Genomic DNA, 12,532 nt, shown 5'->3' on the forward strand with positions numbered 1-12,532 from the left:
GCCCGCGCGCGCCCGGGGGGGCCCCTATGGCCGCGGCCCTCGGCCCTGTCTCGCTCCCCTCCCCCCCGCCGTCGCCGACGCGCTTCGTCGGGCAAAGCCCGGCGGGCAAGGCGGCGGCGGGGCCCTCCTTCCCCGTCCGCTTGAGGGCGCTGGCGCGGGGCGGCCCCTTTGAGCGACGGTGCTGGTCGCCCGCGGAATCCAGCGGTGCGGCCGCAGTCTCGTGGGGTGGCGGGGTGGCCTGCTGTGGCGGTGCTCCAGCGATCCTCGGGCTGCGCGCTGCGGGGCGGCTGCGGTGCTCCCATCTCGGGAGGTGGCGCGCGACCAGTCTCGGGCCGGATCCGTCCGGATCTGGCTTTGGGGGCCGGCCGGTGGTGCCTGGCTCCGGTGGTGCGTGCCCGGCGGCTCCGGCGCTTGGAGCCTGCCGGGCGACGCGGGTAGGGCAGCGGCCGGGCGTGGCTGCTGCTCCGGCCGTGGGCGGCGACATGGGTAGGTCTCGGTGGCCTACCGGTGTCGTGGCGGCTTCACGGTGACTCGACGGATCTGTCCGCGGCAACGGCCGGCTCCTCCGGCGTCGGTTTGTCTGCGTTCGGGCCGTCTCGTCCTTCACCCCATCTCCTCGTCACCCGGGCGCTACTCCCATCAAAGGGCTGGTCCTTTTCCAGCTGCGATCCACCGCTCGTCTCGCGCCCGATGCCGCAGGACAGAGCTCGTCTCGTGCACGATGCAGCAGGACCGAGCTCGTCTCGTGCACGATGCAGCAGGACCGGGCTCGTCTCGCGCACGATGCAGCAGGACCGACCTCGTCTCGCGCACGATGCAGCGGGACCGACCTCGTCTCGCGCATGATGCTGCAGGACCGAGTTCATCTCGCGCTTGGGGTAGCAGGATGGGTCGGTGGATGCCGGTTCTAGCCGACCTATTGGGTCTCGACGCTGGGGGTTGCCCAGGGGCGCGAAAGGTGGGACCTTTCCGCTCGTCTCTTTCGTTGGGGTGCGCCGAGTCACGGGTGAGGTGGTGTTGAGGTCTTGGATGCTGGGGCGGCGGCCCTGGTGGTGGTGGTGGCGCAGTGCTCTTGGACAAAGCCCGCGCCTTGGTGCTGCCCGTTCATCATGTCCGTGTGGGCGGCGTGGTAGCCGGGGTGTGGCGTTCGGTGGCGGTGAATGTTGGCCGAGGTGAAAACTTGCTCTATCTTCGGACGGACCGGCGGCGGCGAAGATCGCTCCCTTCTTGAAGGCGTCGTCGCGGCTCTCATTGCCCATCATGCGGCTCCGGGGGAAACTTTGATCCTTGGATCGGGCGGTGGCGGCGCTCCGGCGTCGTTTCCTTCCTGAAGGCGCTGCCTTGGAGCGCATGGTTCGTCATATGTAGCTTCATATCTTCGGGGCGGTAGTGCTAGAAGTAGTGTTGCTGCGCTCAGCGCCTTTGTATCCCGTCCTGGGTGTGTGCGTGTGTTGCGGTGGCGTAGCGTGTGGTTGTACTGGATGCTTGTGGGTTGTTGCTTTATATATAAAGCGGGGCGAAAGCCTTTTTCGGTAACTTGGGCCTCAGGCTTTGCCTGTGTGACCTACTACATTGTTGTCTTGTATCGCCAAACTACATTGTCAGAGAGATTTTTCTAATGGAAATCATGACCAAATAATATAATACATAGGTATTTATAAATATACGTGATTGCAGGAAGTGGTGGATGATGAGGATGCCAAAGTGACATAGATGCAGACTGAACACGGCGATGATGTGCGCAATGCGGTGAAGGTCGTTGTTGCTGAGCTCTGGGAGGCAACCTGCGTCAGAGATCTGGAACTTAGGCGATTGGCCAAGGGGACTACGGCAGAGGCGCTCAACTGCATATTCAAGCAACTATCTGTGGGTGAAGCGTTAAAGTATGAAGGCCGATCTCTGTTCCCTGCAACGGAGCTGAAAGAAGATCCAAGGAGACTGCAGAAACTGCTACCACGCCATCTTGCCACAGCAATTAAAATAGTGCAATGCAATGCAATGCTCTTCGGTAGAGTACTATCTTTTCTGAACTTGATTAGTGCAATGTGAATCATGATTGAGGTGTGAAACGTGTTTGCCCCTCCTGGTAGAAAGCATTCCGATTTGCATTGTGATTACCACCACATCCACCTGCCCTAGCTCCTCTGGCACCGGGCGCCGCTGCCACAATGGCCAACGCCGGCGGCAGCGGCGGCAGGATCTGCCGGTGTGGGGTTGGGGACCGGCGGTGCTGGGATCTGATCCCCTGGCGTCGCCCTGGGGTGGCAGCGCGAGGGGGTCGGGAGTACAGAGTGTCGTTTACACACATCCTAAAGAGAAACATGAGTGAAGATGATTGTTTGACGCACTGATCAGGCAACAAACTCGCTCACATCAGACTGTCCGTGTTGGAAACATAGGATTTTTTTTTTCAAGCGCAGTCCTTTAGGGCCCGATTCATTAGAAAAGGTCGAACAGAATTGGCTAATTAATTAGCGGAAAACCGGGCTAAAACCGTTACAACATGCACGCCAAAACAGGGCGACCTACCAACCCACACAAGAACGCACACACGCCGTCAAGGAGAGAACGCCGTCGAGGTTGAATCTGATGCCATTGTCATCACACCTCCACGAGGGCGACTCTGACTCCACCATCAATAACCACCGATGTAACCCTCACCACAAACAAGCGTCGAGGCATGCGTCGGTCGATGCCAAACAGTCAATCGCACACGATGGCCACCAGGCAGCTCCGACTCTATCAACGAGCATTTCAGGAGAAAGGCGATGTGCCTGCGCTGAGCCAACGCTTGAACCGATCGCCTGTCTTGTGTCATCGTCGCTGCAAGTAGGGCTGAACACGAGCCGAGCCGAGCCGAGTTTGATCCAAGCCTGGCTTTGGCTCGCTCTCAAGCGGCTCGACTCGGCTCGGCTTGCTCAGCCAACGAGCCTGCTTTAAGCGGCTCGGCTCGTTTTTGCTATGGCTCGGCTCAGACCGAGCTGGCTCGTAAGCCTACTGACGCCATAACAGCTAGGAGGTAACATAACCTGTTTTTAAAGACTAGTTTTAATCTTCTACAGCAATTAAACCCATAATTTGGAAAAGAAGCACTTTATATTGCTAAAAACACAACATCTAGCAGTCTATGGTTTAAAAATTGGTCATAGTGATGAAAAAATAAGTTTCTTCTATGAAAAGTGTAGAAATGGAACAAATATGACTAAGAAAGAATTGGGCATCATTACTTTTGAATTTTGGACAGCTCCTCCTTTGAACTTTATACAGCAAAAATATTGAACGTTGACAGCCAAACGATGCAATTTTGCATAGCATAACACTTAGCACTTTGACATCAAAATGAGAATCTTCCTCCTCCTCAAATAGAGTACCTTGCTCATCCTCGTCCTCCCCATTCTCTTCCTCCTCTTCATAATCCTTCTCCGCTTGCTTATCATGCTCCATTGCCTAGCACACAAAAACAGCACACACATTAACTTGGACACGCATATATTTGACTTTTTAATAGCAAAAACAGCACATACATACGCTTGTACAAATATATATTTGACTTTTGGATACCAAAAACAGCATATACATGAGCTTGTACAAACTTATATTTGACTTTTGGATACCAAAAACAACACATACATGAGCTTGCACACACATATATTTGACCTTTGGATAGCAAAAACAGCAAAAACAGGAGCTTGGACACACATATTTGGCAAAACCATACCGGTGAAGATGTAGGATTCCGTTTCTACTACAGAACGTGTTCGACAAATATCTCAAGTGTTAGTTGACATTGAGAGACTAACTGAACCTCTTTGATGCTTAGATTTCAAGTGTCCTCTGAAATTTGACACTTGACGCTTGACAGACTGACACTTATGTAGCCAGGAATTGTAGTCACTTATAAACTGAATGCAAACAACAGAGACAGACAGTACCATCTTTAATTTCAGTAAAATTAAAAGCCTTCAATTCCATAGATTAAGGGGCTTCCACTTCCAAATTAAACAGAAATTCCATTTCCAAATTAAACTGAAAATAGAGACGAGGACTCATGGAGGAGGGGCCGCGGATGTGGTCGTCGGCACAGCGCCGCGTAGCCGAAGTTTTCGAGGACATGGTCGGCTTGGTAGGCAGAGGTCTTGAGATCTGCCATCCAGCGGCGGACGGTGGGGTTGGTGCGGCTCTTGGCATCGGCAGGGTCAGCGAGATGTCAAGGCAGCGGAGCTTTTTTTACCCTTAATAACAACTCGGCGAGCGGGACATTGCCGTAATCCTTGGCCCGCTTCCTCGGCAGCGACACAACCCTTGCCCTTGCCCTTCCGCTTCCTGGGACAAGCGGCTTAGTCTTCATAATGGACACCAAGCTTCTCTCCTTCTCCTTCTCCTCCTCCTCTACTTCCCCTTTTCCTTGTCCATTCTTGCGACAGTGGGGCTCTGCATACATCAGCGAAGAACAAGTGGTCAATCATCAACAAAATTTACATAGATAATAATCACTAATCAGTCTACACAATCAAGCACAAACAAATTCATCCATCCATCAATCAAATTCGTGCAGCATAGCATACATCCTAGTTAGCTGCACTCTCCAGCCAACAAACACAAGCATCCATCCATCAAACTCGTCTAGCATCCATCCATCGCGTTTCCTAGCTAGCCGCGCCCTCCAGCCAAAACCACAAGCATTCATCCATGATCCATCCATCAAATTCGTGCGTGTGTGTGCGCCAGTGCAGGGAGCTAGGGCCAAGGATGGGAAGGAGAGAAGAGATCGCTTACCTGCTCCTGTCGTTCGGTGAGAAATCACGGGAGACGCGTCCGTCTGTGTCCGCTGTGGGGAGGAAAGGCGGCGTCGGCCGTCGCCACCGGTGCCAAGCCCGATGGGTCCAGCTTGCGGCGCGGTGAGGAGAGGGGTGGCGGCGCCGGGCAGAGAAAGGGAGAAGGGTGAGGAAACTGCGTCGCGTGCGTGCTCTCTCTGTTGTGACCTAACGCGAATTTGGGCTGGGCCTCAACGAGTCCCCGAGCTGGACCGGGCGAAACTCGGCTCGGCTCGGTCGAGAATCGGGCCCATTTTCATTGCTCGGCTTGCCTAATTATCTTACCGGGCCGAGCTGTAACGGGCCGAGCTGGAACGAGCTTCGAGCCGAGCCTAAAAGCTCGCTCGAACGTCCAGCCCTAGCTGCAAGGGCCCCTCCTCAGCAGCTCCGACTCCAGAAAGACAAAGTGAGGCACGGCGACTCCTCGAACATGTCGGATGAGACCGACTACCAACACACAACAGCAAACCAACTCTGCTCGAAGCCACCATCGTTGCCACAAGAAGCCGTGCAGAACATCCACATCACTAACCAGGCACATGCTGATCACAATGCCGTGAGCGTCTAGCCCATGGAGCGTCTAGCCCAACGAGCCGCCAATCCTCGTCGCCGGCCAGAGATGCCGACGAGCCGAATCTAGCTAGATCCGGCACCCCATGACCGTATCACCGCCACAAACCTGCCCAACCGGCAGCCTCTCGAGATGCCGCTGGCAGGGAGGCGCAGCTAGCGCGGAGCACACCACCAGAGCACCTAAAGGAGCCGCTGGGGAACGCCATGGAGCCATCAGGTTGCCGGGAGCCATGCCACGGCCAGATCCAGGAACCTGCAAACCACTGGCCAACACCATAGAGCAGGACGGAGAGGGCCGCCACCCCACATCGACGCGCCGGGCAAGAGCCATTGGACCAAGGGCCCTAACCCTGCCGGCGAAGCCACCGCGGCCGCCAACCGCCGGAGGCCCTGCAGGGAGCCGAGCCGCTTCGCAGACAACTGGATGGGGTGAGCCTCCCCCACCGAAGATCCAAACGCAAGAGAAGATCCCCGTCTCTGCCGTCCGCCGCTCGAGCTTAGCCCGACGGCCTACTCCAGCGACGGCGAGGGGGGCGGGGCCGAAGGAGGGAGTGGTGGCGCCACTCGATCTGGTCTCCGCCCGTGTCGCCTGTGGAGGCGACGCGGGGACGGGAGGAAGTCGTGGCTTCTTTTACATAGGGAAAAATATCAAATGAACAGGCAGGAGGACGCGTGGCTCACCTCTATTGGCCGCCGGCTGCGAGGCGGTAGCCGCGTGCTGCTGGTTATGCCTACTAGCCATCGGTGCGTGTTGTTCTGGCTCCGTTCAAAGACCTGGAGAACCGGCGACGTGCTTTTGGCGAGCTCCTGAACAGAACAGGGAGGAGCGGCGACCTCCAATTACTCCGGTCAAGGTGGCGTTTGCGTGGGCGTGGAGGACAAGCGGAGCGGAGGAGCGGTTATCGATGAATCAATGGGGCGGCGTGCGTGTCTTCAGTGGGGCGCTGGGATAGGGAATGTTGGCAGGGGAGCAATTGATATGGAGGGATTAATGCAATTGGTGGGATTAGTGAGACTCAACGGGTGGAATATTCCTTTGCGGATGAGTGCGTTCAGTCATATTAAATTGCTAATGGCTAATCTAGCGGCGCTAATCAAGCTGGGTAGTCTGAATGGGATGGGTTGTCCCCTGAAGAACAAGATCTGTTGAAGGACTGTGCTCCGGCGGGCGGTGGCGCACAGGACTCCTTGCCAGGTATGGGTGGTGGGGCCGCGGCCTCTGGTGGGACGAAGGGCACCCCTCTTTCGGCGGCGTGCTCTAATCTTCCTGCTCGCCCCACCTCCCCTTCGCTTTCTGGCATTGAAGATTTGCCACCGGTTGGCCCGTCGGCGTCCAAGAAGAGGAAGAAATCGTCGGTGAAAAAGTTCTCAGCTAAGAGCAGGGCGTCCGGGGATTCCAGGCAGTCCGCGGCTGGGCTGTGCCGCAGGTTGGAGGTGGATTTGGGTGCGGCATCGGGCCCGTCCTCGGCGGTCGCTTCCCCAGGTCGGGCTCCCCCTGTGCCTGTTCGTTATCCTGCCTCTACTACTCGCAAGAGCGGTCGGGTCTCCAACAACGGCGAGCGTGTGGCTGACCGGGCGGCTCGGCGTGAGGCGGTGCGGGATCTTCCTCCTTCAGGTTTGCGCCCAACTCCGTCTTCTTCCTCTCCTAAGGATTTGTCTCCTGTTCGATTAGTTTTACCTTCTCAGTCTGATGAGCAGCTGTTTAAGATTTTAGATGATGTAGGGATTTGCTTAGATTCCAGTTTGGGTTCCCCTTCTTCCTTACTTGATGTGATTAGGGCTAACGAGCTAGCTCAGGCTGACATTGCTAAAGCCAAGGAGGCTGGGGTAGGTGTGTCTGCCCCTCTGGTTGTGGCCGGGGGGGCTGTGGGGGATGCTGACAGGTGTCAGGTCTCCCGGGTTTAGAAATGTGGGGCTGGGAAGCGCGCTAAACCCTGCAAGGCTCCGTGCAGGTCGAGTCTTAGAATTAAAAACCTCTCCTTCAGATGAAGGCCTTATTTTCGAATATCAGAGGTTTCTGCGCTAGGGGGCGCAGGGATCAACTCAAAGACCTGGTGCGGTCTGAAAATGTTGATTTTATTGGCCTTGTTGAGACCCTCAAACCCTCCTTCTCCCCGAGTGAACTTTCGGCTGTTGCTGGGATAGATAGATTCAATTGGAATTTTGTGGCCTCTGTTGGTCAGTCAGGTGGCTTTCTTCTGGGCACTAATATTGATGTATTTGATTTTGTTGCTTTTGACCATGGAAGTTACTGGGCTAGCACGGTGGTTTCCGGCCCATCGTTCCCTCATTTCTCTTCTCGAGATCATGGTGGTTTATGGCCCGGCAGACCACTCTCTCTCCTACAATTTTTTGGACGAGATTTATAATAAAGTTGACTCCTGTCAGCTTCCCCTCTTGATTGGGGGTGATTTTAACCTGTTGAGATATCCCTCTGATAAGAGCTCCTCTAACTTCTCTTGGGCTCTGGCTGAGGCCTTCAATGCTTTCATCAGGGATACGCCCATTCGTGAAATCCCTAGGGTTGGGGCCCGCTTCACCTGGACTAACCGACAAGCTTCCCCCATCCGCTCTGTTCTTGATAGGGTTTTTCTCTGCCCTGGCTGGGATGCTCTATTCCCCCGGGTTTGTCTTCGTGCCCTTCCCATTGTAGGATCTGATCACGCCCCCCTAATCCTTGACGATGGGTCTCGTTCAGTTGGCTGCCAAAGGTTTCAATTCGATGCGTCTTGGCTCTTAGTGGAGGGATTTTCAACCTTGGTGGCTCAGAACATCACGGCCTTTCTTTCCTCTCCTCGTTGCTCTTTTGGCCCAATGGATGATTGGCATCAAGTTTCCTACTGCCTGCGTAAATTTCTTAGAGGATGGTCTGAGAATCATTTTGCTGAGTCAAGGCGTGACAAAGCGAGGCTGGTTGCCCAAATTGGCGATCTCGGTAATCGTGCGGACACTTCTGGTCTCTCCGAGGCCGAATGGCAGCTCCGGTATGGTCTAGAAAAGGCGCTCTTGGATATTCACCGACAGGAGGAAGTATATTGGAAGCAAAGAGGCACGCTTAACTGGACCCTTAAGGGTGATGCGCCCACTGCCTATTTCTTCGCCATTGCAAATGGTAGACGTCGAGATGCTTAATCGATAGCCTTCTGAGTGATGGTGTTAGGGTTTCTGACCCTTCGGTCATTCTTCGCCACGTGGTTCAATTCTTCTCTAACTTGTTAGCGGCTAAACTTGAGCTGGGCTTTAAGCTTGCTCCGGCCTTCTGGCCTCCCCTTGAGCAGTTGTCGAGCGCTGATAATGATCTCTTTCTATCCCCCCCCCCCTCTGAAGAGGAAATCTTCGATACGATTCGGACCGCCAACTCTAATGCGGCTTCAGGCCCTGACGGCTTCTCCATTCCTTTCTTTCGGCATTTTTTGCCTCAGTTAAAAGACCTTATTAAAGCAATTATCCAAGGATTTTGGCTGGGCACCGTTGATATCTCGAGGCTCAACTACGCGGTTCTCACCCTTATCCCTAAAATCAAAGGTGCTGACTTGATATCGCAATTTAGGCCCATTGCTTTAATTAACAACTTTGCAAAGATGCTAGCTAAAGGCATGGCCACTAGAGTTTCCCCGATAGCTCATCGGGTCATTAGCCCTTTCCAATCTGCTTTCATTAAAGGGAGATTCATCTTGGATGGGGTGCTTTGCTTACATGAGATAATTCATGATTTGCGGATTAAGGGGACCAAGGTTGTGGTCCTTAAGCTTGATTTTGAGAAGGCTTACGACTCGGTGAGTTGGAATTTCCTTCGCCAAGTCTTACTGGCTAAGGGCTTCGAGGGTCCGGTGATGCATCGTCTGATGCAACTTGTGTTTGGTGGGCACACGGCTGTGGTTGTGAATGGCCAAACTAGTGATTTTTTTGCTAATGGTAGGGGCCTTAGACAAGGGGATCCGGTGTCCCCTTTGCTTTTCAATTTTGTAGCCTATGCTTTATCTCGTATCCTCTCTCGTGCCGCGTTGGCTGGGCACATTTCCCCGGTGAGCTCTCACCGTATTCCTCATGGCATTACTCATCTTCAGTATGCGGACGACACCATCATTATGGTGGAGCTCAATGAGACCAGTCTCACTAATCTGAAATTTCTTCTGCTCTGCTTCGAAGCTCTTTCGGGTCTTAAAATTAATTTTTCCAAGAGCGAGGTCATTGTGACTGGGGTTTCGGATTTGGAAGCTCAACGGGTGGCTCACCTTCTGAACTGCTCCCTTGGCTCTTACCCTCTCAAATATTTGGGCTTACCTATTTCTCCGTTTAAGCTCTTGGCAAAAGATTTTGCCCCAGTGGTCGCTAAAGTTAGCAATAGAGTCCTTCCATGGAGAGGACGGTATAACACACAGGCGGGCAAGGTTGCCCTTACCAATTCGTGCCTCTCTTCTCTCCCGATGTTCCTTATGAGTTTCTACCTTCTGTCCGGCGGAATTCATTCTGGTTTCGACAAGCATAGGGGTGCCTTTTACTGGAACTCCGCCGACAATAAACGCAAATATAGATTGGTAAGATGGAACCTCATTTGTCGTCCTAAGGACAAGGGTGGTCTTGGCATTATTAATACGAGAGTAATGAACAATTGCCTTTTGATAAAATGGTGGTGGAAGATAATGTCTCTTGAGGAGCGCCCAATCTGGTTATCGATTCTCAAATCTAAATATTTCCCTGCCTCGAGCCCTATGTTCGCCTCAGCTTCTGGTGGCTCTCAATTTTGGCGTCAACTTGTTAAAGTGCGGCCGATTTTCCGGTCCCTTGTCAAATTTGTTGTCAGGAATGGTAAGTCCACTCGGTTTTGGTTAGACTAGTGGGTCGGGGACACCATGCTTGCGGTAGCCTTTCCGTCCCTGTTCTCTTATTGTTCTAATCCCGAGATCTCTATCTTTGAGCTCTCGGTTCAGGGTTGGGTTTTAGATTTCCGGCGCTCTCTTTCCCCTGTAGAGTTGGAAGACTAGCAGCGCCTTACTGCTTGCTTCCCCCTGCTCTCGGAGGAAGAGGATTCCGTGGTGTGGCCCCTTTCCTCTTCGGGGCGCTTCTCTGTTAAACCGGCTTACTCTAAGCTTATTTCCGGTGGCCGCTCTATGAAGTTTAAGGATATTTGGTCAGCCCGAATCCCCCCTAAGATTAAAATCTTTCTTTGGCAAGCTGTCCGCTGTAAACTTCCGGCGGCTGATCAAATTAAGAACAGGAACGGGCCGGGCACTGATAGGTGCGTGCTATGTGGGGCTCTTGAGAACACTGAGCATATTTTCTTCCATTGCTCCTTAGCTAAATTCATGTGGAGTTGCATCAGACTTTGGCTTCATGTTAATTGGACTCCCTCCTCCTTTGAGGACATGAGGCAATATACTAACTCCTTATCTGGCCGGTCCAAGAGGGTCTTCTTAGTGGGCTGGGCTGCGATCGGTTGGTCGCTGTGGACTACTATGAACAAGTTCTCGATTGAACACATTTTTCCAGCTAACCCTATCAGCTGCTTATTTAAAGCCAATGTCTTTTTGCAGCAGTGGAGATCATTGACTAAGGAAGGGGACCTTCATGCGTTCGACGTCATGCTATCCAAAATGAAATCTACGGCGTCTTCCCTGCTTCCGCGCTCTTCGAGGACGGCTTCCTAATTCCCCTGCTGGCGTTCTAATGTTTTGCTGGCCTGCGTGCCATGTTAGGCTGGAGGCCTTGTAATGTTACTTATGTCCTTTGGCCGTTAAACTTGTGTGGTGTGTGGTACTGGTGGTATAACTCTGTCTGGTGGCTTTATCTATAAAGTCGGGCTAACGCCTTTTCTCTAAAAAAAATCAAGCTGGGTACATTTCCAGGGTGGCTTTAAGAAAGAAATGCTTTTCTTGTGTGTGTTTAGAACTTTACAAAATGCAGGTGGGTACCCCTCCCCCTCCCATCGATCAATGCACACACCCACACGAGTCATTCTTGTTGCGTCAAAACACTTCAATTTATTATGATAATGTACAGATTCGATCTTTATGTCAATATGTTCCCATACTATCATCACTCTTTCTAGACATAAACACTACCTCACATTTCACATCCCTTGGCGATCCAATTTCAGAATGTTTTTTTGTCCATAGCACTCTAATCCTGTAAGAACTCGTTTGCTTCGAGGTATGGCACAACTTGATCAGCCATCGATTTAGGCGTGGCGCAGTCACCAGCTTTGCACTGTATCACTATCTGCAAGGAGCAGTTAAAGGGCTCACTCAGCGAAATGAGTACCCATCATTATTGAACTAGGAACCTCTTACAGAGCAGCTGGTAATAATACAACTATGTTGCTTTGATAACATTTGGGTGTTCAAACATTTACACGTGCTAACCTCGCAGTCAGAAGGTGGTTCATAAGGATCATCAATTCCAGTAAACCCTGCAGATGATTTACAAAGTAAGATTTGCAAAACATAGTAAAAATGGTGGTCAGTTGGTTCTTTTACCTTTGATTTTTCCTGCACGGGCAAGCTTGTACAAGCCTTTTGGATCCCTAGCTTCACAAACTTCAAGTGGGACATTCAAAAACACCTACAGAAAAGACACTTTTCTATGCCGGTTACCTTGATAATAAGATCAACCAGATGGTTTGAAGGAATTCTACAGTGTGTGAAAATATACCTCAATGAATGCAGAATTGTGCAGTAATTTACGGCAAGCGCTGCGTTCACTTCTGTAGGGTGATACCAAGCTAGCAATGCAGATCAGACCAGCATCTGCAAACAGCTTTGCTACTTCTCCTGAAAAGTTGGACATGAACACATTTAGAAATGGTATAACTGCAAGACAGAAAACGACCACAATACTGGGATTTCTGAACGGACAAAACATACCTACTCTGCGTATATTTTCAGCACGGTCCTTTGCTTCGAAACGGAGGTCTCGGTTTAACCCATGCCTTAGATTGTCACCGTCTAGAATGTAGGTCAGATGACCTCTGGAGTGCAGCTCGCGACTTAGGCCGCATGCTGGTGTGCTTTTCCCTGAAGTATATGTTGAGATCTTACAAATATAATAGAGGCTCCACAGTTTAGTGTATGACTATGATGGCTTGATCAGCTCGTAAATACCTGAACCACTTAACCCTGTTATCCACACAACACAACCCTTCTGAT

At 52.2% G+C, this 12,532-nt stretch overlaps 2 protein-coding genes across 2 annotated transcripts in view; both read right to left on the minus strand.

The window, feature by feature from the left end:
* Positions 1-3,132: 3,132 nt before the first annotated feature.
* On the minus strand, positions 3,133-6,129 carry LOC119279286. Its single transcript, XM_037560581.1, has 5 exons — positions 6,069-6,129; positions 5,494-5,640; positions 4,777-4,950; positions 4,232-4,431; positions 3,133-3,447 (listed from the first exon to the last, which is right to left on the minus strand). The coding sequence occupies exons 1-5, from the start codon at positions 6,127-6,129 to the stop codon at positions 3,133-3,135; spliced, it is 897 nt and encodes a 298-aa protein (XP_037416478.1).
* Positions 6,130-11,507: 5,378 nt separating this feature from the next.
* The window catches only part of LOC119279287 (adenylyl-sulfate kinase 3-like), a 9,066-nt gene continuing 8,041 nt past the window's right edge, over positions 11,508-12,532 (minus strand). The window contains exons 2-6 of the mRNA XM_037560582.1: positions 12,251-12,419; positions 12,039-12,157; positions 11,864-11,948; positions 11,750-11,796; positions 11,508-11,606 (exon numbers count right to left, since the gene is read on the minus strand). Of these exons, the coding sequence (XP_037416479.1) occupies positions 11,508-11,606; positions 11,750-11,796; positions 11,864-11,948; positions 12,039-12,157; positions 12,251-12,419 (519 nt within the window). The remainder of the gene's footprint in view (positions 11,607-11,749; positions 11,797-11,863; positions 11,949-12,038; positions 12,158-12,250; positions 12,420-12,532) is intronic.

The sequence above is a fragment of the Triticum dicoccoides genome, chromosome 3B (genome assembly GCF_002162155.2).
Source record: "Triticum dicoccoides isolate Atlit2015 ecotype Zavitan chromosome 3B, WEW_v2.0, whole genome shotgun sequence".
Lineage (NCBI taxonomy): Eukaryota > Viridiplantae > Streptophyta > Magnoliopsida > Poales > Poaceae > Triticum > Triticum dicoccoides.